The sequence below is a fragment of the Scyliorhinus canicula genome, chromosome 8 (genome assembly GCF_902713615.1).
Source record: "Scyliorhinus canicula chromosome 8, sScyCan1.1, whole genome shotgun sequence".
Classification (NCBI taxonomy): domain Eukaryota; kingdom Metazoa; phylum Chordata; class Chondrichthyes; order Carcharhiniformes; family Scyliorhinidae; genus Scyliorhinus; species Scyliorhinus canicula.
This window is the reverse complement of record NC_052153.1, coordinates 154,994,879-155,016,636: the sequence shown is the minus strand read 5'-3', so window position 1 is coordinate 155,016,636 and position 21,758 is coordinate 154,994,879. Positions and strand designations below refer to the sequence as shown.

Below are 21,758 nucleotides of genomic sequence, written 5' to 3'. Positions count from 1 at the left end.
TCACCACGTGCAATCTCAATCTTTCCAGCTCAGCCTCCGGCATGTTGGATCTCTCACTTTTCGCACTCAATGGATTTGGTTATCACCGATTCTCATTTCAGTTTTCATCAATCGTATAGTATATTTTATTAAGTTAATTATTTTCCTGCAGCCAGATACTGAAAATCCATATATAGGACAGAGAACCAACATGAATTATAATTCCCATCACTGTGATACCTTGACGTTTTAAAGCCATACAATAGGGTTGAATTCCCACCACGGCATGTGTTAGGAATGGATTACACCACCCAAACAAACACTACACATACGTATGCACTGAATGATCCCATATCAGCATGGTCAATTATCACATCAACAATTTCTTGATGGATGGGCAATAAATGCTGCCCTAATCTCACCCTGTGAAGGAATAAAGTACCAATGGCAAAACTGAAACTATTAAAAAAAAATGATGTATTGAAAAAGGCAATCTGCCATGCTCGAGTCCATTTTCTCTTTGTAAGTGGAAGATACGGTAGGTTTGAGTGAGCATGTGCAAATATTTTCTGTCGATGGTTTCTAGTTAACAAATCCCTCACAATAACCTACCTCATTGCACTCATCTATTAGATTCCATTCTTTCAGCAACTCCTCCAGTACCTCTGTGTGACCATTCATGGCAGCAAAGTGCAAGGCTGTGTTACCTTCCTGCAAAATAAGAGCAATGACTTATTTTTATTAGTTCAGATCAGTAAAATCTATACATCAAAGACAAGGGGCGCGATTCTCCCAAAGGGAGACAAAGTGCCGACGCCGGAGTGGAAACTGGAGTGTTTCACTCTGGCGTCAGAGGCCGCTCCTCGCCCCCTATTCTCCCACCCCCAGGGAGCTAGGAGCGGCGGCGCATCAATTTCGCGCGCCGGGCCTTGGCGCCAGCGTCAAAGCGGCGCCGCCTGAATGACGCGGCCGGCGGCGCCTAAATGACGTCACCCACGCATGCGCGGTTGCCGTCCTCCCCGTGGACGCCCCACAAGAATGGAGCATTGATCATTGGGGGCGGCGGAGGAAAAAGAGTGCGTCTTTTAGAGACACCGGCCCGACGATCGGTGGGCACCGATCGTGGGCCAGACCCCTCCTGAGCACCCCCCTGGTGCTCGATCCTCCCCCCCCCCACAGGCCCCACACGCAGTGGTCGCGCGCTGTTCACGCCGGCAGCGACCAGGTGTGGTTGGCGCCGGCGTGAACCGGTCGGATTAGGCAGGCCGCTCAGCCCATCCGGGCCGGAGAATCGGCGCTCGACCGTTAGAAACAGCGAGCGACGATTCTCCGAGCGGCCTGTCGTAAAACACGACACGCCGTTTTGGGGGGGGTGGGAGAATCGCGTGCGGGTGCCAGGGCGGCGTGGCGTGAATCGCCCGGCACTCCCATGATTCTCCCACCCGGCGTGGGGGTTGGAGAATCGCGCCCAAGGTCTGCCTGCTGCCATTCAATCAGGCTTTATTAACTGGGACTAATTGGATAGCTGCTTGAAAGAGCCCACAGAAATGATGAGCTGAACATCTTTCTTCGATGCTGTAAAATTCTCTGATTCTTCCTGCGATTCACTAGAGAACAACACTAAGAGAGGTTGAAGGTTGAACAATAAGAAATGTGGCCAAAGAAGTGAAAAATATTACCTTGTCCTTCTCCTGTGTATTATATTCAAACTCCTTCAACGTCTCTGCCATTTCAAGACATCCATATTCAGCTGCCAAATGATATGGCTTTTTGCCTTTCTGGAAAGGAAGATCTCCAGTCATTTGTTGTACTACCAGCTTCACACTGTACACTGGACCAGGCTTCGGCCTCTCCTCAATGATTTTGTTTGATAAGTCTGGGATGGCTGGAGGTGGGACTTGATTATCCCACAGCCGTACCTCCCGCCATTTTCTCGGGGTGAACCTATCAGGGCAGGCTACACCTGCCAGAATATAGGAGCAGAATTAGGCCATTCGACCAATCCAGTCTGTTCCGCCATTCAATCATGGCTGATATGTTTCTCATCCCCATTCTCCTGGTTTCTCCCCATAACCCCTGATCCCCTTATTAATCAAGAATATATCTATCTCTATCTTAAAGACACTCAGTGATTTGTCCTCCGTAGCCTTCTGCAGCAAAGAGTTCCACAGATCCACCACCCTCTGGCTGAAGAAATTCCTCCTCATCTCAGTTTTAAAGGATCGTCCCTTCAGTCTGAGGCTGTGCCCTCGGGTTCTCGTTTCTCCTATAGTGGAAACATCCTTTATCTAGGCCCCTCAGTATTCTGTATCCATCCTTTATCCCATCCATTATTATGCCTGGAGGTCTTGTGGTGTGGTGGGTCGCATCCCTGCCTCTGACCCACAAGCTCTGGTTCTAGTCCCATCCCAGGACTTGATGGCGAAGGAAGGTGTGTTAATAACGTGTTCAAACAAGTTGTGTGCCTCAACCTGAAAATCCTTCCAAACATGTCAGTGGCTGGCAGTAAGAGTAGGAGAGACGCCTAGTCAGCCACGGCCGTTGTGGAGTGGTGTCCCTCAAGCTACAGTCACTGTCCATGTGGAGTTTGCACATTCTCCCGGTGTTTGCGTGGGTTTCATCCCCACGACTCAAAGATGTGCAGGCTAGGTGGGATTGGCCATGCTAAATTGTCCCTCAATTGGAAAAAATTAATTGGATACTCTAATATTTAAAAATAAAAAATCACGGAGCAGTGCAGAAGGCCAAGGTTCACGAGGTATTGATTTGATCAAAACCACTATTTTGTCTATAAGGTTTCCCCTTTTCATTTTAAATTATCTGCTGAAAGGATTCACTAAAACAGAACTATTTGATAAGTTGTGTTTCACATACCTCTGTGGGTTTGTTCAAATTCAACTGCAAATCTTTAACTATATATTGTACAATTGAAGAATGATTATTTTGAGCAGCACAGTGGAGTGCATTCATTCCTTCCTAAAGATAAAAACAAGCTCATTTAGATCTTCTCAGCAATGGGCAACTGTAACGTTGCAAAATAGCAACAGCATAACATTTCGCATCAGCCAATTACTGTCAATCTAGAAAACAATAATCAACGAATGTTGAACCTTCTAGTGCAGCGTTGTCCAACTTAAGGCCCGTAGGCCAGAGTCTGACCAGCCATAGATTTCTATTCTAAACTTATAAACTGCTGGCTATAGTTGGGCTATATGGGAACAATATTGTTTCCCTTCCCCCAATTCTCTTCACCTCTTTACCTGGGCCTTGTCCCCATGTTGCCCCCTTTGAGTTTCAGACTTTTCTTCGTCCTCCTCTTTGAATCTAATGACTGGGTTTTTCACCCTATCAGCCTCATAATTCCCAATTTTGAGAGTCAATATATAGGGCGCGATCTGCTGACCATGTTGCCGCCGAAAGGGCGGGATCGAGTCTCACAGAGTGAAGTCAGCTTAGAAGTTGACTTACCTTTGCCTTGACCAGATTGAACGGCCACCCGGCACGTACCAGCCTCACTGGGGACACCTCAGCCAGGCACCGTTCAGTACTGGTCCTCACAAACCTGGACCAAGCGGAACAGTACTGGGGGGTCTCCTAGATGATTGGAGGCCTCCAGGTGGTTGGTCTATGACCAGGCTGGCACCCTGGCACTGCTGGTGTCACCTGGGCACCTTGGCACTGCCAGCCTGGCACACTGGCAGTGCAACCTAGGCACCAGCTTGACACTGCCAAAGTGCCAGGCTGGCAGTGCCATGGTACCAAACTGGTATTGTGCCCGCACCAGGGATCGGGCCTGGGGTGCCCTGCCCTTAACCCGGGCAACCCCTACCTTGCCCCCCCCCTAACCCGGGCAACCCCTACCTTGCCCCCCTCCCCCCCCGGGGCAACTGCCACCCTCACATCTCCGGGACCACTGGTACTTACCTGAAGTGCGTTTCAGGACTTCCAGACTCGGTCGCGGCACTGCAGAACCACCTTGGCCACTGCAGGGCTGAAGAGCAGTCGGCCAATCAGATTGGCCGACTGTTCTCCAAGGTGGAACCACTGTCCCAAGGGTGGACGGATGTCCCTCCTGCTACCAATCAATGCTCAATTGAGAGCAAAATGGCAGCAGACCTATCAGAGCACTTGACATCCGAAAATTCAAGCTGAATTATTTCAATAAGGAGAATGCTCCTGCCACTCTGAGCAGGTACCACCACACATACCTGATTTTTGGATTTTCGATCAGCACCTTTTTCTACCAACATTTTCAAAATACTGAGGCTTCCAAACCAGGCTGCAAGAAGGATGGCATTCATTCCGTGCTGCAAGGAAAATGGAAACATCTTTGTCAGCAGCAATGCCACCATTGTAAAAAAATCTCCTTCACAGTTCAGACTTCACTGTTCGCAGAAAAAAACATAATTACTGCCCTTGAATCATAGCACGAGGCCATTTGGCCCAATATGTCTGTGCTGTCTCTTTGAATGAGCTATCCCACCCCCATACTCTGCCCCAGGGCCCTTCGGGCGAGATTCTCCGCAAATGCGGAGAATCGTAAAGGCTGCCGTGGGACAGGCCGTGACCCACGGCAGCCTTCACGGCCACTTCCGGGGCCGATTATCCCCCCCGGGCGGGGCTAGGAGCGCGGCCCCGTGCGTCATGGCAGCACGGCCTTGACGACGGTCGTCGAGGCCGCACGTCAAGCGTCACGCCGGCTGATGCGGCCGATGACGTCAGCCGCGCATGCGCAGGTTGGACAACACCAACCCACGCATGCGCAGTTGGCGTCTTTCTCCTCAGCCGCCCGGCAAGACGTGGCGGCTTGATCTTGCCGGGCGGCGGAGGGGAAAGAGTGCGTCTGTTTTGGACGCTGGCCCGACGATCGGTGGGCACCGATTGCGGGCCTGTCCCCTCCCGAGCACAGTCGTGGTGCTCCCGTGCTAATCGGGCCTCTAGATGCCCCAAACGGGCATCTGGCGCCCGTTTCACGATGGCAGTGAGCAGGTGTGTTTCCTGCCGTGGTGAAACGGGCGTGAAGGGCCGGCTGCTCGGCCCATCGGCCTCGGTGAACCGCCGCTCGCCGTTAAAAACGGCAAGCGGCGATTCGTGGCGTGGGTCGGGCAGGGGGGGGGGGGGTGGGGGGGGGAGAGAATAGCGGGAGGGCGTGAAAAATGTCGGTAGGCCCTCCCGCTATTCTCCCACCCGGCGTGGGGGGGCGGAGAATCGCGCCCATTATTTTTTCCAAATATTTGTCCAATTCTCTTTTGAATGGATCTGCTTCACCGCACTTTTAGGCAGCACATTGCAGATCAGAATTTACTGTGTGAAGGAATTTCTCCTCATCCGGGTTTATTTGTGAATTATTTTTAAATTGACAGTGGAATCAGATTCGGGCCATTTATTCTTAATGATCCGATAGAGGCGGGATTTTCTGCCCAGGTGCCAAAGAAAAGAAGCCTTCAATCTTCATCACTTAGACCATGAATGTGTACATGCTACAGATTTAAATTGTTATAATTTACATATCAGCACAAATCTTTAACAAACTGAACTGAAAGAAAATATAATGGAGTCACTTCAGGTCTAAGATGAATTGTTCCCTTGATGTATGTATGTCGCTCCTGCGGCATGTTTTCCAGTGAGGAGGCAGCCGGTCATTGGCTGGTGGTGGGATCTTCCAGTCCTGCCACTGTCAGCGGGGACTCTCGTTGTTCACATCCTCCCCTGCCGGGGGACACTCAGAAGATCCCACCCAAAGTGTTTGAAGGATCAAACTGAAATAACGTATTAACAGCATTCCAGATTAGTACTCAAAGAGTAAACTGTTTAACTGGCTGAATTTTGTTACTCTGCATCAGGCTTTTTCAAAGGGCGTTTCATGACCTGCGGGTGTTGGTAGGATGATGCAGCCATCCGTTGCTGCGTTCCTGCGGTGGTCTCGATCCCAGGAGAAGCGCCCAAAAGGCTGCGACCGGAATTTTTATTGAGAATCGTCGCCGCTACTGGCTTTTAAATGAAAACAAAATGACACTGTGTGCAGTCTTCCGGCAGAAGCGGCAGCAATAAGCAGGTTATGAGCCCGGCTTGTTCACTTGACATCAATTGTCCTGTATGTACATGCTTATGGCACCAAATACAGGAGAGAGAGCAGCTTCCATTTTGTAGCTGCTAGTAAGCAAGGCAAGAGGACTGTGAAGATGACTCATTTTCTTACAAGTAAGAAACGACCAGAGACACAAATAAGCAGTGTACCTACTGATCAGGATCTCACATCTGAATCTGCTGGAGGGAGCTGCACAGGAGAGTCCAGGTCAGAATAGAGCAGTGCTAGTGTTAGTTCTGTACAGAGCTTCCAGGGCCTCTGGTGAGCAGCCTACAAAGAAAAAACTTAACTCGGGAACAAAGCAGTATAAAGATGATTTCTTGGGGTATGGCTTTGTTAATTGTGGCAATGCAAATAAAGATGCAACGCCCATGTCTGTTATATCTGGGGAAGCACTGGCAAATGAGAGGCAAAGTTTCTGATTTTGAAAGAGGAATGGTGGGTGAAAAATTCCTTTTGAGATTTCATTCCAGAGTCAGTTATAAACTTACAGCTGACTCCAAATGAAAAGACTACGCTGCTGTTCCTGACCTGTGATAGCACATTACAAACATGGTAAAAGCCCATAAGGCTGTCAGCATTCTTTTTTTTAATAAACATTTTATTGAGGTATTTTTTGGTATTATGACAACACAATAAACAATGTACATGAAACTATAAACATAGTGCAAAAGCCATCTCCCTCCCTTACAGATCCCACCTTTATTAACCCCCTACTCTAAGTTAAACTAACCCCCTTCCCTTCTGCGACGATTAACTTTCCGCAAAGAAGTCGACGAACGGTTGCCATCTCCGGGCGAAACCTAACAGTGACCCCCTCAAGGTGAACTTGATTTTCTCCAAACAGAGAAAGCTAGCCATGTCCGAACGTCAGGTCACCGTCTTCGGAGGCTCTGAGTCCCTCTATGCTAATAGTATCCGTCTCCGGGCTCCCAGAAAAGCAAAGGCCAGAACGTCTGTCTCTTTCTCCTAACTGATTCCTGGGTCTTCCGACACTCCGACTCAGCGCCATCCGTAAACCCTAGCATCCTCTTTATAAACTCCACATCATCCCAATTTGGTGCATACACATTTACTAATACCACCTGGACCCCCTCCAGTTTCCCACTGACCATAATGTACCGACCTCCCACATCCAGCAGGGGGCAGCAGAGCAGAGCTTCTGATTGGCTGTTCCGGGGAGATTTGCATACGTGCAATGCGGTCAGCGTAAGTTGAAGGTGCACCTGCATCAGTGACCCGAGGAGTTCGACGGAAGTCCAGCATCCAGCAGGGGGCAGCAGAGCAGAGCTTCTGATTGGCTGTTCCGGGGAGCTTTGCATACGTGCAGTGCGGTCAGCGTAAGTTGAAGGTGCACCTGCATCAGTGACCCGAGGAGTTCGACGGAAGTCAAGCATCCAGCAGGGGGCAGCAGAGCAGAGCTTCTGATTGGCTGTTACGGGGAGATTTGCATACGTGCAATGCGGTCAGCGTAAGTTGAAGGTGCACCTGCATCAGTGACCCGAGGAGTTCGACGGAAATCAAGCATCCAGCAGGGGGCAGCAGAGCAGAGCTTCTGATTGGCTGTTCCGGGGAGATTTGCATACGTGCAATGCGGTCAGTGTAAGTTGAAGGTGCACCTGCATCAGTGACCCGAGGAGTTCGACGGAAGTCAAGCATCCAGCAGGGGGCAGCAGAGCAGAGCTTCTCATTGGCTGTTCCGGGGAGATTTGCATACGTGCAATGCGGTCAGCGTAAGTTGAAGGTGCACCTGCATCAGTGACCCGAGGAGTTCGACGGAAGTCAAGCATCCAGCAGGGGGCAGCAGAGCAGAGCTTCTGATTGGCTGTTCCGGGGAGATTTGCATACGTGCAGTGCGGTCAGCGTAAGTTGAAGGTGGTTTGTGAAGGGGCTGTTCTCGAGTGACAGCTTTACCCGAAACACTACTTACGTAGTGTCTCCCACCCTTCCTCCTCCTCTAAGGAGGAGCAGGCTAGATGGAATTGAGGTTCATAAGGAGGAGGTGTTAGCAATTTTGGAAAATGTCAAAATAGATAAGTCCCCTGGGCCAGATGGGATTTATCCTAGGATTCTCTGGGAAGCCAGGGAGGAGATTGCAGAGCCTTTGTCCTTGATCTTTATGTCGTCTTTGTCGACAGGAATAGTGCCGGAAGACTGGAGGATAGCAAATGTTGTCCCCTTGTTCAAGAAGGGGAGTAGAGACAACCCTGGTATTTATAGACCTGTGAGCCTTACTTCGGTTGTGGGTAAAATGTTGGAAAAGGTTATAAGAGATAGGGTTTATAATCATCTTGAAAAGAACAAGTTGATTAGCGATAGTCAACACGGTTTTGTGAAGGGTAGGTCATGCCTCACAAACCTTATTGAGTTTTTTGAGAAGGTGACCAAACAGGTGGATCAGGGTAAAGCTGTTGATGTGGTGTATATGGATTTCAGTAAGGCGTTTGATAAGGTTCCCCACGGTAGGCTATTGCAGAAAATAAGGAAGTATGGAATTGAAGGTGATTTAGCGGTTTGGATCAGTAATTGGCTAGCTGAAAGAAGACAGAGGGTGGTGGTTGATGGCAAATGTTCACCCTGGAGTTCAGTCACTAGTGGTGTACCGCAAGGATCTGTTTTGGGGCCACTGCTGTTTGTCATTTTTATAAATGACCTGGAAGAGGGTGTAGAAGAATGGGTTAGTAAATTTGCAGATGACACGAAGGTCGGTGGAGTTGTGGATAGTGCTGAAGGATGTTATAGGATACAGAGGGACATAGATAGGCTGCAGAGCTGGGCTGAGAGGTGGCAGATGGAGTTTAATGCGGAAAAGTGTGAGGTGGTTCACTTTGGAAGGAGTAACAGGAATGCAGAGTACTGGGCTAATGGCAAGATTCTTGGTAGTGTAGATGAACAGAGAGATCTCGGCATCCAGGTACATAAATCCCTGAAAGTTGCCACCCAGGTTAATAGGGCTGTTAAGAAGGCATATGGTGTGCTAGCCTTTATAAGCAGGGGGATTGAGTTTCGGAACCACAAGGTCATGCTGCAGCTGTAAATAACTCTGGTGCGGCCGCACCCGGAGTACTGCGTGCAGTTCTGGTCACCACATTATAGGAAGGATGTGGAAGCTTTGGAAAGGGTTCAGAGGAGATTTACTAGGATGTTGCCTGGTATGGAGGGAAGGTCTTACGAGGAAAGGCTCAGGGAATTGAGGTTGTTTTCATTAGAGAGGAGAAGGCTGAGAGGTGACTTAATAGAGACATATAAGATAGTCAGAGGGTTAGATAGGGTGGACAGTGAGAGTCTTTTTCCTCGGATGGTGATGACCAACACGAGGGGACATAGCTTTAAATTGAGGGGTGATAGATATAGGACAGATATCAGAGGCAGTTTCTTTACTCAGAGAGTAGTAGGGGTGTGGAACGCCCTGCCTGCAACAGTAGTAGACTCGCCAACTTTAAGGGCATTTAAGTGGTCACTGGATAGACATATGGATGAAAATGGAATAGTGTAGGTCAGATAGGCTTCAGATGGTTTCACAGGTCGGCGCAACATCGAGGGCCGAAGGGCCCGTACTGCGCTGTAGTGTTCTATGTTCTATGTTCTATCCAAAACGATTGTACCCGCCTCAAAACCACCCGCTTATTGATCGGGATCGCAACCTCTCTAGCCTTTGAATCCAGTCCCGTGTGAAAGACATAACTGACCCAGCTTTTCCTCAATCTAATCTGGTCAGTTACTCTAAGGTGCCTCTCCTGCAACATTACCATGTCTTCCTTCAGTCCCCTCAGATGCGCGAACACACGTGCCCTCTTTACCAGCCCATTTACCCCTTGAACATTCCAGGTGATCAGCCTGGTTGTGGGGCTCATTTACCCCCCCCCCCCCTCCCTCCTTCGCCGATCAGCCATCCCCCTTTTTGGGCCCGCCTCCAGCCCATGCTCCGTGCCTCCACCGGCCCGCCCCAGGCAGCATCTGCCCCCAACCTCCTCTCTGTCTCTTGGCCCATGTCCCTCCCTCATCAGCAGAACATTTTACCCCCACCCAGTAACAACACTCTGTAACCCAATCCCTTTGATAAACCAAACATATGCACACCCCCCACTGCGCTACTACTGTGAGCTAGCCCACCCAGCTAACTTGGTGGCCCCCATCCCCGGCGACGGATAGTCTCCCACCTATTGTTCCCTCCCCACCCTCCCCTCCGCTCATTCCAACATACTCCAACATCAAACAATCCCCATACAATTGCCCGACAGAAAAAACACCAAAATCTAAACAAGCACACCTCCATCCCCCAACAGTGCAAATGAAAACCTTAACTCACTCAGCTCTACCACTGATCCCAAACAAATGCAGAAGGCATTACAAACAGCTTCCACTAAATGAAAAACGAGAAACTTTTCTTTAAAGAACAGAGAAACAAAAAGGAAAATAAACATGAACGTTGCAGCAAAGTTCAAAAATTCTCAGTCCACCACCAGTCCTTTCCTTTTCACAAAGTCCAGCGCGTCCTCAGGCAACGCAACATAAAAGTGCTGTTCCTCATACGTGACCTAGAGACGGGCCGGATACTACAGTCTGAACTTCACCTTTTTCTTCAAAATGATCAACCAAATCTGGTTGAAGCCTGCTCTTCTCCTGGCCACCTCTACACTCAGGTCTTGGTAGACCCGCAGGATACTATTGTCCCACTTACAGCTCCATGTCTGCTTGGCTCACTGTAGAGTGCGCTCCTTATCTAGGTACCTATGGAATCTCACCACCGTTGCCCTCGGGGGGGTCTCCCGTTCGCGGCTTCCTCACGAGTGCTCTGTGAGCCTTGTCCACCTCCAAGGGTCGGGAGAATGCCCCATCCCCCAGCAGCTTCTCAAACATATCTGCGATGTATGCCCCAGCGTCGGCTCCTTCGGACCTCTCCGGGACCCCAAATTCTGCCGGCGGGATCTATTCTCTAGGAACTTCTTCTGCTGGTCTCTCAGCATCCCCACCTCCAACTCCACTGCAGTTTAATGTTCCTCCTGCTCAGCCAGCGCCTTCTCCGCCTTCTGGATCGCCCGATCCTGGGAGTCCAATCTAAGCTCCAGTCGCTCAATCGACTCTTTTATCGGGTCCAAGCAGTTCCATTTCTGCTTAGCTAAGCCTTCCTGAATAACTTGCATCAGTTGCTCCATTGACTGCTGGGTCGACAAACCAGAGATCCGGTCCTCTGCCATGCTGTCTCCCGCTGCAGCTTCAGCCCAAACCTTCTCTGTCTTTCTGTTTCTGCCTTTACCAGCACTTCTAGTCCTTCTCTCCATGCACCGATGTGGGAATTCAGTACACAATTGCGTCTGTCTTCAATTTTACAGTTCCAAGTCCGGTAGAAAATCGGGGGGAAAGGTCCAAAAGTCCAACCCGAGCGGGAGCCACCAAATGTGCGACTTACTCCTTCATAGCCACCACCGGAAGTCCGGCTGTCAGCATTCTAACTTAGCATTTCCCAGGAGTAACTAGTGCTGAGTAAATTAAGCATTTTGTTGTTATTGCCCTTCACAATGACCTGCATGTGCGAGGTTGGATTTTCCATTCTAACAAAGACGAAGACGACGCAAAGGAACTGGCTGAACTCTGCACCTGATACGCGCATTGCTCTCTCCTGATTGGAGCGAGATCGTGAGGATCAAGCAGGCTCCCCCTTCACATTAAAAGTAAGCGAATGTGGCATGTGTTGTGAAAGTCGGCCAGTTCGCAAAAGTGGGTCCCGGGGACAAAAGTTTGAAAAACATTGCTCTGCAATAAACTCAGAATGGGTATAAAAGCAAAATAGTGCAGATACTGGAGTTCTGAAATAAAATCAGACAGTGCTGGAAAAACATAGCAGGTATAGCAGCTAACAGAGTTAACATTTCAAGTATAATAGCACTCTTCTTCAGACCTGAAGAGAGGAAGACATGTGTTGGTTTTATACTGTTGAAAATGGGAGGAGGGTGATGTGGGACAAAAGGAGCAGTCACGGATGGTTTAGAGGGTAGGGAAATTGCTTCTCGGCCTTTTGGCTAAGGTGAGCGTGGGATCAGGTACAATGCCTGGATCTGGTATATGTCTCTTGTGAACACCATGAATTGGATTCAATTTGAATTTGAATTGGTTTTTGGAGCAGGCAAAGAGCTGGATTAGGGGTTCACCCCTGTCCACACTCTGAGCTGTGGCTTTGTAACTCAGAAAAAGTAATTTTTAAAAAATCTATAGGGTGGGGATGATTAAATCCCTATGATGCCATGGAACTAAAGGCAAAGGGAGTGAAGATGGTTGTAATAAAGAAACAAAGCATGGTCCAGAGTAGGTGTTGACAGCAGAATAATTTTTCTGCTTCTCTCTCCACAGACGCTGTCAGACTTGTTGAGTATTTCCAGCAGTTTCTCTTTTCATTTCATCTCGCCCTTATATAAATCGCCAAATTTCAATTCTATTGAAAATGAAACACAGGAGAGATGTAAAATGGGCAGTTGTTCTGAGTGCACCCATTTTACAGTTGCTCCAGAACAAAATTACCCTTCAAAATGTTTCATTGACACTCTATCACACCAAAAAATCAAATTTACCTTCATATACTTTACTCGAGAGCAGTGGGTGCCCTGCTTCTGGGCGCACCCAGAACTTGATGTCTAAGAAAGTTGACCACAGAGGTTAAGTATCAACCTGCAAATCCTTCCAACACATGCCAATAGCAGGCGATAAGAGCGAGAAAGATTCCTGGTCTGCCATGTGATGGGAAGAGTGTTTGAGCCTCTACTATCACTATCTGTAGTTCCACACTACAACATGCATGTAGAAGTGCAAGTTGTCACAGCAACATGGACTCCCTTTGTGAAGTGTAATACACCACCACCACCCACTGTACTATGAAGACATACAAACATTGTGTTACAGCCATTTGGCAGTAGGGGTTTCACAAACCTTATCTTTTATGTCCACCACTGCATTGTGTTTGAGAAGAAAGGCAACAGCATTTTCCTTCACGTTAGCGACAGCAAAATGTAAAGCAGTGCGATCCAACTGTTCAGAAACAGAGACTGGTTAATCACAACTAATTAATTTTACAAAAATGTGTGCTTTAGTTTGCGTCAATTCACACTTAGAATGTTCTTGATTCAATATATTGCAGAAAGTGCTGGACAGATAGCCAGAGAAAAGACTTAGAGAAAGAGAGAAACACAGGCAAAGAAGAAAAGAGAGTCAGAAAGAGGAAAACCGATAAACAGGGAAGAGAGGAAATCTACTTCAGCCAAACTGAGAATTGTTCTAACTTTGACCAAGTGTCACCCAGATTCGAAACATAAGCTCTGTTCTCTCTTCACAGATGCTGTCAGGCCTGCTGAGAACTTTCCAGCATTTTCTGTTTTTGTGCGAGAGTTGTTCTTGTTGTTTAACCTGTGCCATGAAATTGGAATTTTTCTCTAGGTTAGAAATTACTGTTGGAAATAGAAGTAGGTGTTTAACAGATTCCTGTGACATTCCCCCACGCCTACGTACATCGAACAGAATTTTCTGGTGGCTACTAAATTCTGACACCAGGATTATGCGTGAGTCTCAAATTGTGCTTATTGGCAGCACACCCATAGGTACAACTTCACATGAGACAGGCTCCTATTTGGCCTGCTCCAGATTTGCTGTCCAATTTAGGATAATGGATGGAACAGCAATGCATTGCCCAATAAGAACGGCCAAAGCACAGGACCACCAGCCGCTCCACTGGAAGAGTTAGCTGTAGCTGAGATAGAGTAGGTGAGTACAAAGGTGCCTCAAAATTGATGGCTGCAGGGCATTCAGAAGTAAAGGCCCTGTGTGGAGAGGAAACCCTAGCATAGGAATGATTTTGTGCCCAAATTTGACTGTTTCAGCCTGGCAACTCCGTGATTGGGGGATTGAGAGTTGTTTCCGAAAGTTCACTTAACTCCCACCAGGAGGGCAGCTTCAAACTGTTGCCAGGCTCTGGACTCAGTGAAGGACCCGTGCGACAGCAGGAAAGTTCCATCGTCAATCAGATACTGAGTATTCCCATTTGGAAAGCAAGTGTGGCATAATAACCTATCTTTGAGAGGAGCACAAGGATTATACCACAGTTTGTCATCATCAACTGCCAACCCACCCCACCATTTTGTTACCTTCCAATTCAAAAGGAATAGGCTAGAGACTTGTAGTCCTCATTCATCCAAACAAAGCAATTCTTCTCAGAAATCTAATTTCTAGTCCAGGACCCAGTGTGCATCACAATCCTGGATGTCCTCTCAGGGTCCTGAGGCCTTGGGGCAATTTAGAATTTTCAACGGTCTGGTGCGAGGTAAAGAACGAGGTACACGCTTGCTGCCACCTGATTTGCCTTTTAATGTCCTTAAAAAGCAGGAAAATGCAGGGTAGATAAAGATAAACTATTTCCACTGGTTGGAGATTCTAAAACTAGGGGGCATAGTCTAAAAATTCGGACTAGATCGTTCAGGAGAGATGTTCGGAAGAACCTCTTCACTCAAAGGGTGGTAAAGGTTTGGAACTCTCTCCTACAAACAGCAGTTGAAGCTCGATCAGTTATAGATTTTAAATGTGAGATAGATTAGATTTTTATTAAGCAAAGATTTTAAGGGATATGGGCCAAAGTGAGGCCACAGATCAGCCATAATCTCATTAAATGGCAGGACAATCTCGAGGGGCTGAATGGCCTACTCCTGTTACTATGTTCCTAACCTTTATTTTGGCGAATCCGAACGGCCTGGCGTATGTTAGTGTCCAACTATCGGGTTCATTGTGGGGAAATTGGAAAGTTGAATTCAATTTGAGGAAGACTGAGTTTTGATGGGCCTCTCATACTGGGTCCAGAGCTGTACCTTTTCTGTGTTTGCCACTCTCTGCCGTGCTCCAGCTTATGGACTTCTGATGAGCTGCCTGCTCTAAGGCAGTGGTAGGCCACATCATGGCTCACTGCCTTTGCAGACGGTGCCAGGTTAGTTGCCCCTGCCTGCTGGAGGTGCTCAGCGCAACTAATTGGGCACCAAGGTCCCCTCCTGCTCAAAAGGGTATTTATACGTCACTCTGTGGGATCGGCGCCAGATTTCTTCCGGGTATTGGGTTCCCAGCACCACTGTGAAAACCTTTCTCATTAATTAGTTGCTGTAAATGGGGTGGGGGGGGGGGGGGGGGGGGGGGGGCGCAACTGAGAATAGATTTTAAACACTATTGTAACCACAATGTATACTTTACAAAGAAGATTTTCAGAAACTGACATGGAATATTTAGTTTCCGAGACATAAAATTGTGGATTATTCCGTTTCCCATTATGCACAGTAATTATAGCAATAGCAGGCGGACTGGCAGTGGCACAGGAGGGGATTATACAAAACAGGCTCAGTTAGATGACCTCTTCTTACTCCTGTTTCCTTATAAAAAGATTACTTACTAATTTTATCAATCCAAAAAGTTACATTAAAATGAAAGAACAGCAAAATCACTGCTATATATAAAATCTACCATTACTTACTTCTGTCTTAATGTTAATCTGGACCTTGTTTTCTAAGCATCTTGACAAAGTTTGTACATCATCGTTTTTAGCAGCGTTCAAGAAGGTCTTCTCTTGTGGCAACACTATTGGAAAGGGAAACATGAGCAGTTACAACAGGTACGTCCAGTCAATCCATAAATCTATCTAAAAATATGCTTGAGTATTGGAGTGGAACTTGAACTGACAACATTTGGCTGAGGTGAGAGAACTGCCAACTGAATTATACTAACAACTGAACATAACCATCTGGACAAGTGGGGCACCCTTCAAAACTGCATTTCAAATTAGCATAAAGGGCAGCACAGTGGTTAGTACTGCTACCTCACATTGCCAGGGATCCGGGTTCAATTCCGCCCTCAGGTGATTGTCTCTGTGGCGTTTGCAATTTCTCCCCATGTCTATCTGGGTTTCCTCTGGGTGCTCTAGTTTCCTCCCACAGTCCAAAGATTTGCAGGTTAGGTGGATTGGCCATGCTAAATTGCCCCTTAGTGTTCAAAGGTTTTGTGGGGTTACAGGGATAGGGCAGGGGATTGGGCCTAGGTAGGGTGCTCTTTCAGAGGGTCGGTACAGACTCGATGGGCTAAATGACCTCCTTCTGCACTGTAGGAATTCTATGAACAACCGTTTTAAAAATATGCTGTTTTTATCCTGACTCATGCTCTCTGGAAAGAGTTGAGTCAAGTTCTAATTACAACTAGCTGTAATTTAATTCAGTGCTTGTCTACTTAGGCTACTTCACTACATGATGTTTATCAACCATGTCCTTAAAGGAACAAACCAATATGGAGTGTTAAAGCAAATAGCCAGGTGCATTTGAGGGGAGGCTAGATATGTGTTTGAGGGAGAAAGGGATAAATGCTGATATATTAGATGAGGAATGATGGGAGGAAGATCAAGCGGAGCATTAAACAGGCGTGAACTGGTTTGTTCGAATTGCACGTTTCTGTACTGTTGTCCTATGTAAAACATCACAATAGTGCTTCAAACGCTCGATCACCCTCAGACAATGATACGCGAGATCAACTAGTGCAGTTGTAGAAAAATATTTCAACTAAGTTATTTTGTCAGATAATCCATTACAGCAGTAAGGAGGGACAACATCTTAGAAGGCTCTTCAACTGAAGCCATATGGGTAGAACTTAAAAACCAAAAATGAGCAAACACATTGCTGAGAGTGTTCTATAGGCCCCCTAACAGTCCAAGAGAAGTAGAAGAGCAGATATGTAGGCAAATTTCAGAGAAGTGTAACAGTAATAGGGTAGTGATAGTGGGGGATTTCAATATTAACTGGGGTAGTCATAGTGTGAAAGGTTTAGAGGAAGCGGAATTCTTAAAATGCATCGAGGAGAACATTTTAAGCCAGTACGCAAAAGAGAGGGGTCAGTCTTAGACTTAATTTTCGGTAACAAAGCCAAGCTAGTGGTTGAAGTATCATAGAATTTACAGTGCAGAAGGAGGCCATTCAGCCCATCGAGTCTGCACCGGCTCTTGGAGAGAGCACGCTACCCAAGTCCACACCTCCACCCTATCCCCATAACCCAGCAACCCCACCCAACACTGAGGGCAATTTTAGACACTAAGGGCAATTTATCATGGCCAATCCACCTAACCTGCACATCTTTGGACTGTGGGAGGAAACTGGAGCACCCGGAGGAAACCCACGCACAAACGGGGAGAACGTGCAGACTCCGCACAGACAGTCACCCAAGCCGGGAATCGAACCTGGTATGCTGGAGCTGTGAAACAATTGTGCTAGCCACTATGCTACCGTGCTGCCCACGGTGGGGGAACATTGTGCAGACAGTGATCATAACTCCGTTACATTCAAGATTGTTATGGAAAAGGACAAACTGGGCGAAGGTCGATTTTAATAAGGTCAGGTACGATTCGGCTAGACTGGACTGGGAGCACATACGTTTTGGTAAATCTGTGACAGAACAGTGGGACACATTCAAGAAGGAAATAGGGAAAGTGCAGGGCCAACATGTTCCAATCAATAAAAAGGGTAGGACCGACAAATAAAGTGAACCCTGGATATCAAGTGATATAGCACTGGATCAGGAGAAAAACAGAGGATTGTGGCAGATATCGATGGCTCAAAACAGCAGAAGGCCTAGAGGCGTGTCGAATGTACAAAAGGGAACTTTAAAAGGAAATTAGGACAGCAAAAAGGATAATGGCAGATAAAACAAAGGAAAATCCTAAATTGTTTTACAAGTACATTAAGGGTAAAAGAATAACGAGGGAAAGAGTAGGGCCCATTAAGGACCACAATGTTAATTTGTGTGTGGAGGCGGAGAATGGAGGTAGGGTTCTAAATTAATGCTTTGTGTCAGTGTTCACTCATCAGAGGGACAGTAGAAATCAAGGAGAAGGACTGTAATAAAATTTAAGATATTAACATAGGCAGACAGGAGGTTCTGATTGGTCTAGCAAGCTTGAAGGTAGCCAAATCTCGAGGGGCGGATGAAATGTATCCCACACTATTGAGCGAGGCAAGGAAGGCAACAGAAGGGGCGCGGGTAATAAATGCCAGAGGACTGGAGGATAGCCAATATGATCCATATTCAAGAAAGGAGGAAGGGATAAACCAGGAAACTACAGGCCAGTCAGTCTAACCTGAATGGTGGAGAAACTACTGGAAACATTTCTGAAAGACAGAATTGATCTGCATTTGAAGAGGTAGCAATTAATCAAGGTCAGCATGTTGTGTTAAATGGAGGCCATGTCAGGCCACTTGATTTAATTTTTCGAAAAGGTGACCAGGTGTGTAAATGAGAGAATGAGCAAATGAGAGCATTTGAAGTAGTCTACTTGGACTCCAGGAAGGTTTTTGATAAGGTTCCACATGGGAGACTGATAGAGAAGGTAAGAGCCCACGGGATGCAAGGAAATTTGGCAAATTGGATCTAAAATTGGCAGAGTGGCAGGAAGCAGAGGGTGATGGTCGAGGGGTGTTTTTCCAACTGGAAGCCAGTGTCCAGTGGGGCCCCGCAGGGAGCAGTGTTGGGGCTCTTCCTGTTTGTGGTTTATATAAATTATTTACATATGAATGTAGGAGGGTTGATCAGTAAGTTTGTGGATGATAGGAAAATTGGTGGGGTGGTAAATAATGAGGAGGTTAACCTTAGATTACAGGAGGATATAGACGGGCTGGTCAGATGGGCTGATCAGTGACAAATGGAATTCAATCTGGATAAGTCTGAGGTGATGGACTTGGGCCGGACAAACAAGGCAAGGGGTTACATGGTAAATGGCAGGACCCTGGGAAGGGCCCAGGATCAGAGGGACCCTGGTGTACATATACACTGGTCCCTTAAGGTCGCAGAGCGGCAGTTGATACAGTGGTAATGAAGGCATATGGTATACTTGCCTTTATTAGCCGGGGCATAAAATTTAAGAGCAGGGAGGTTATGCTGTAACTGTATAAAATATTGGTTAGGCCACAGCTAGAGAATTGTGTTCAGTTCTGGAATCCACATTGTAAGAGGGATGTGATAGCACTGGAAAGGGTGCTGAGGATATTCACCAGGATGTTGCCTGGGCTGGAGAGTTTTAGTTATGCGGAGAGATTGGATAGATTTGGATTGTTTTTCTTAGAGCAGAGGAGACTGAGGGGAGACATGATTGAGATGTATAAAATTATGAGAGTCATAAATAGACAGGAAGAAACGTTTCCCCTTATTGCAGGGATCAATGACCAAGGGACATAGATTTAAGGTGAGGGGCAGGAGGTTTAGAGGGGCTGTGAGGAAACATTTTTCACCCAGAGGGTGGTGGGAGTTTGGAACTCGCTGCCTGAAAGAGTGGTGGGGGCAGAGACCCTCATAACATTTGAGAAGTATTTAGATATGCACTCTCGATCCCAAGGCATACAAGGCTATGGGGCCAAGTAGGGTGGCACGTTAACACATTGGTTAACACTGTTGCTTCACAGTGCCAGGATCCAAGGTTTGATTCCCGGCTTGGGTCACTGTGCGGAGTCTGCACGTTCGCCCTGTGTCTGCGTGGGTTTCCTCCAGGTGCTCCAGTTTCCTCCCACAAGTCCCAAAATACGGGCTGTTAGGTGAATTGGACATTCTGGATTCTCCCTCAGTGTACCCGAACAGGTGCCGGAATGTGGCGACTAGGGACTTTTCACAGTAACTTCATTGCAGTGTTAATGTAAGCCTATTCGTCAAAATAAATATTATTATTATTATTATTAAGTGCTGGAAAATGGGATCAGAATACTTAGGTGGTTGTTTCTGACCAGTGCAGACTCGATGAGCCCAATGGCCTTTTCTGTGGTGTATGACTCTATGACTAATCGCCCGTTAAAATTGCCCTCTTTCCCCACCCCAAAGCCAACAAACAATTCAACTTATATCATTAGAAAAGAGAATCTTAAAGTATTGATGCTAGACTCTCTTGATACTTATTTGTACCCTCAAATCGAGGGTGTAAATGTCAAAGACTACCAGAAAAGATCATCCCCAAAAATGTAGCATGCATTTCCTTTCACATTTTGGCTCAAGATTCTATGAACACTTTATTGCTTTTGTTTATATAACTTTAAGTACTACAGGCTGTACATCCATTAAGCATAATTATATACCCTAATTGTATCATAGGTTTCAATCAATTTGAATTTGTTGTAAAAGTAAAAGGAAAAGCTCGATCAATGGAATGCAGGCAATAATTGTAAAGATATATGGGTACGATTCACCCAAAATATGTTAATTTAAAGTTTGACGGAGTGATTTACACCGGCTTTTTTGGTGAGATCCAGGCCAGTACTCACCCAATTCTAGGGCAGGATTCTCCTCCTGGGATGCCCTGATCGCGTTCCCGATGGGTCAGAGAATCGGTTGTCGGGGCAAAATCGGGATCAACACTTGGGGCCGAGGCCATCCAAATTGCGATACTCTGCACCTCCCCCCCCGGCAGAGGGAACGAGGTCCATGGCTGTCAATGGGGGGGTGAAAATGAATGCAAATGATCTTGATGGGTCCCCGAGGCTGGGAATCATGTGCACGCGGATCACTTGTGGTCTCTATCAGCATGGCCCTAACTACCACCCCCCCCCCCCCCCCCCCCCAGGAGTTCTCCTGGCCCACCGCGAGGTCCACCACGCCAGGGCCGCGCTGGCTGCGAACATCCATGCCCAACCGAGGCCCCCCCCCACTCCACAATGCAATACCTGCTCATCCCCCCCCTATCAGACACCCTCCCCCAGGGGGACACTCCACAGGAACCCCTGTAATAGGGAAACCCTCCCAGGGACTTCCCACAGGGCCCTCCTGCCAAAAGGACCCCCCATAGAGACTTCCTCCTGCCCAGTAATGAGACCCCTGTGCAATCACACGCTTGAGTGATTGGAATGCACTTAGTGCTTGGAGTCCACTTATCAATGTTCATAAACATTGGGTTTTCCCCACTTGGGCCACTGAACCGTGAAGGGAGGGCTTGAATGGAAAGGAATGAATGGTTTGTGGATGCTGTTAATCACAGTCCAGTATTAGAAAGCTATGAATGGCTTGTGAGAACCACACGCAGGTCACAGATGCTCTCTTTCGAGGAATGGACACTTGGAGCTTCAAGGTAAGTGTTACAGCTGTAATTCTTCTCACTGTCCCTGCCTGAACTGCTTTCTAGCTTCGAGACTTTGACTTGATTTGATTTGATTTTGATTTGATTTATTGTCACATCATAGAATTTACAGTGCAGAAGGAGGCCATTCGGCCCATCGAGTCTGCACCGGCTCTTGGAAAGAGCACCCTACCCAAGGTCAACACCTCTACCTTATACCCATAACCCAGTAACCCCACCCAACACTAAGGGCAATTTTGTAAACCAAGGGCAATTTATCATGGCCAATCCACCTAACCTGCACATCTTTGGACTGTGGGAGGAAACCGGAGCCCCCGGAGGAAACCCATGCACACACGGGGAGGATGTGCAGACTTGACACAGACAGTGACCCAAGCCGGAATTGAACCTGGGACTCTGGAGCTGTGAAGCAATTGTGCTATCCACAAGGCTACCGTGATGCCCAAATGTACCGAAGTACAGTGAAAAGTATTTTTCTGCAGCCGAGGGAACATAGCCAGTACGTACATAGTAGACAAAAAGAAAAATCAACAGAGAACATTGACAAATGGTACATCGACAAACAGTGATTGGTTACAGTGGAAC

General features: G+C 47.4%; 1 protein-coding gene across 3 annotated transcripts in view; it reads right to left on the bottom strand.

Annotated features, from left to right (window-relative positions):
- Window positions 1-21,758, bottom strand: part of ankdd1b (ankyrin repeat and death domain containing 1B) — a 152,799-nt gene that overhangs the window by 110,655 nt on the left and 20,386 nt on the right. For all 3 annotated transcript variants that reach the window (XM_038805518.1, XM_038805517.1, XM_038805519.1), the window contains exons 2-7: window positions 15,561-15,664; window positions 12,989-13,087; window positions 4,188-4,286; window positions 2,854-2,955; window positions 1,659-1,757; window positions 592-690 (exon numbers count right to left, since the gene is read on the bottom strand). In XM_038805518.1, coding sequence (XP_038661446.1) covers window positions 592-690; window positions 1,659-1,757; window positions 2,854-2,955; window positions 4,188-4,286; window positions 12,989-13,087; window positions 15,561-15,664 — 602 coding nt within the window. The remainder of the gene's footprint in view (window positions 1-591; window positions 691-1,658; window positions 1,758-2,853; window positions 2,956-4,187; window positions 4,287-12,988; window positions 13,088-15,560; window positions 15,665-21,758) is intronic.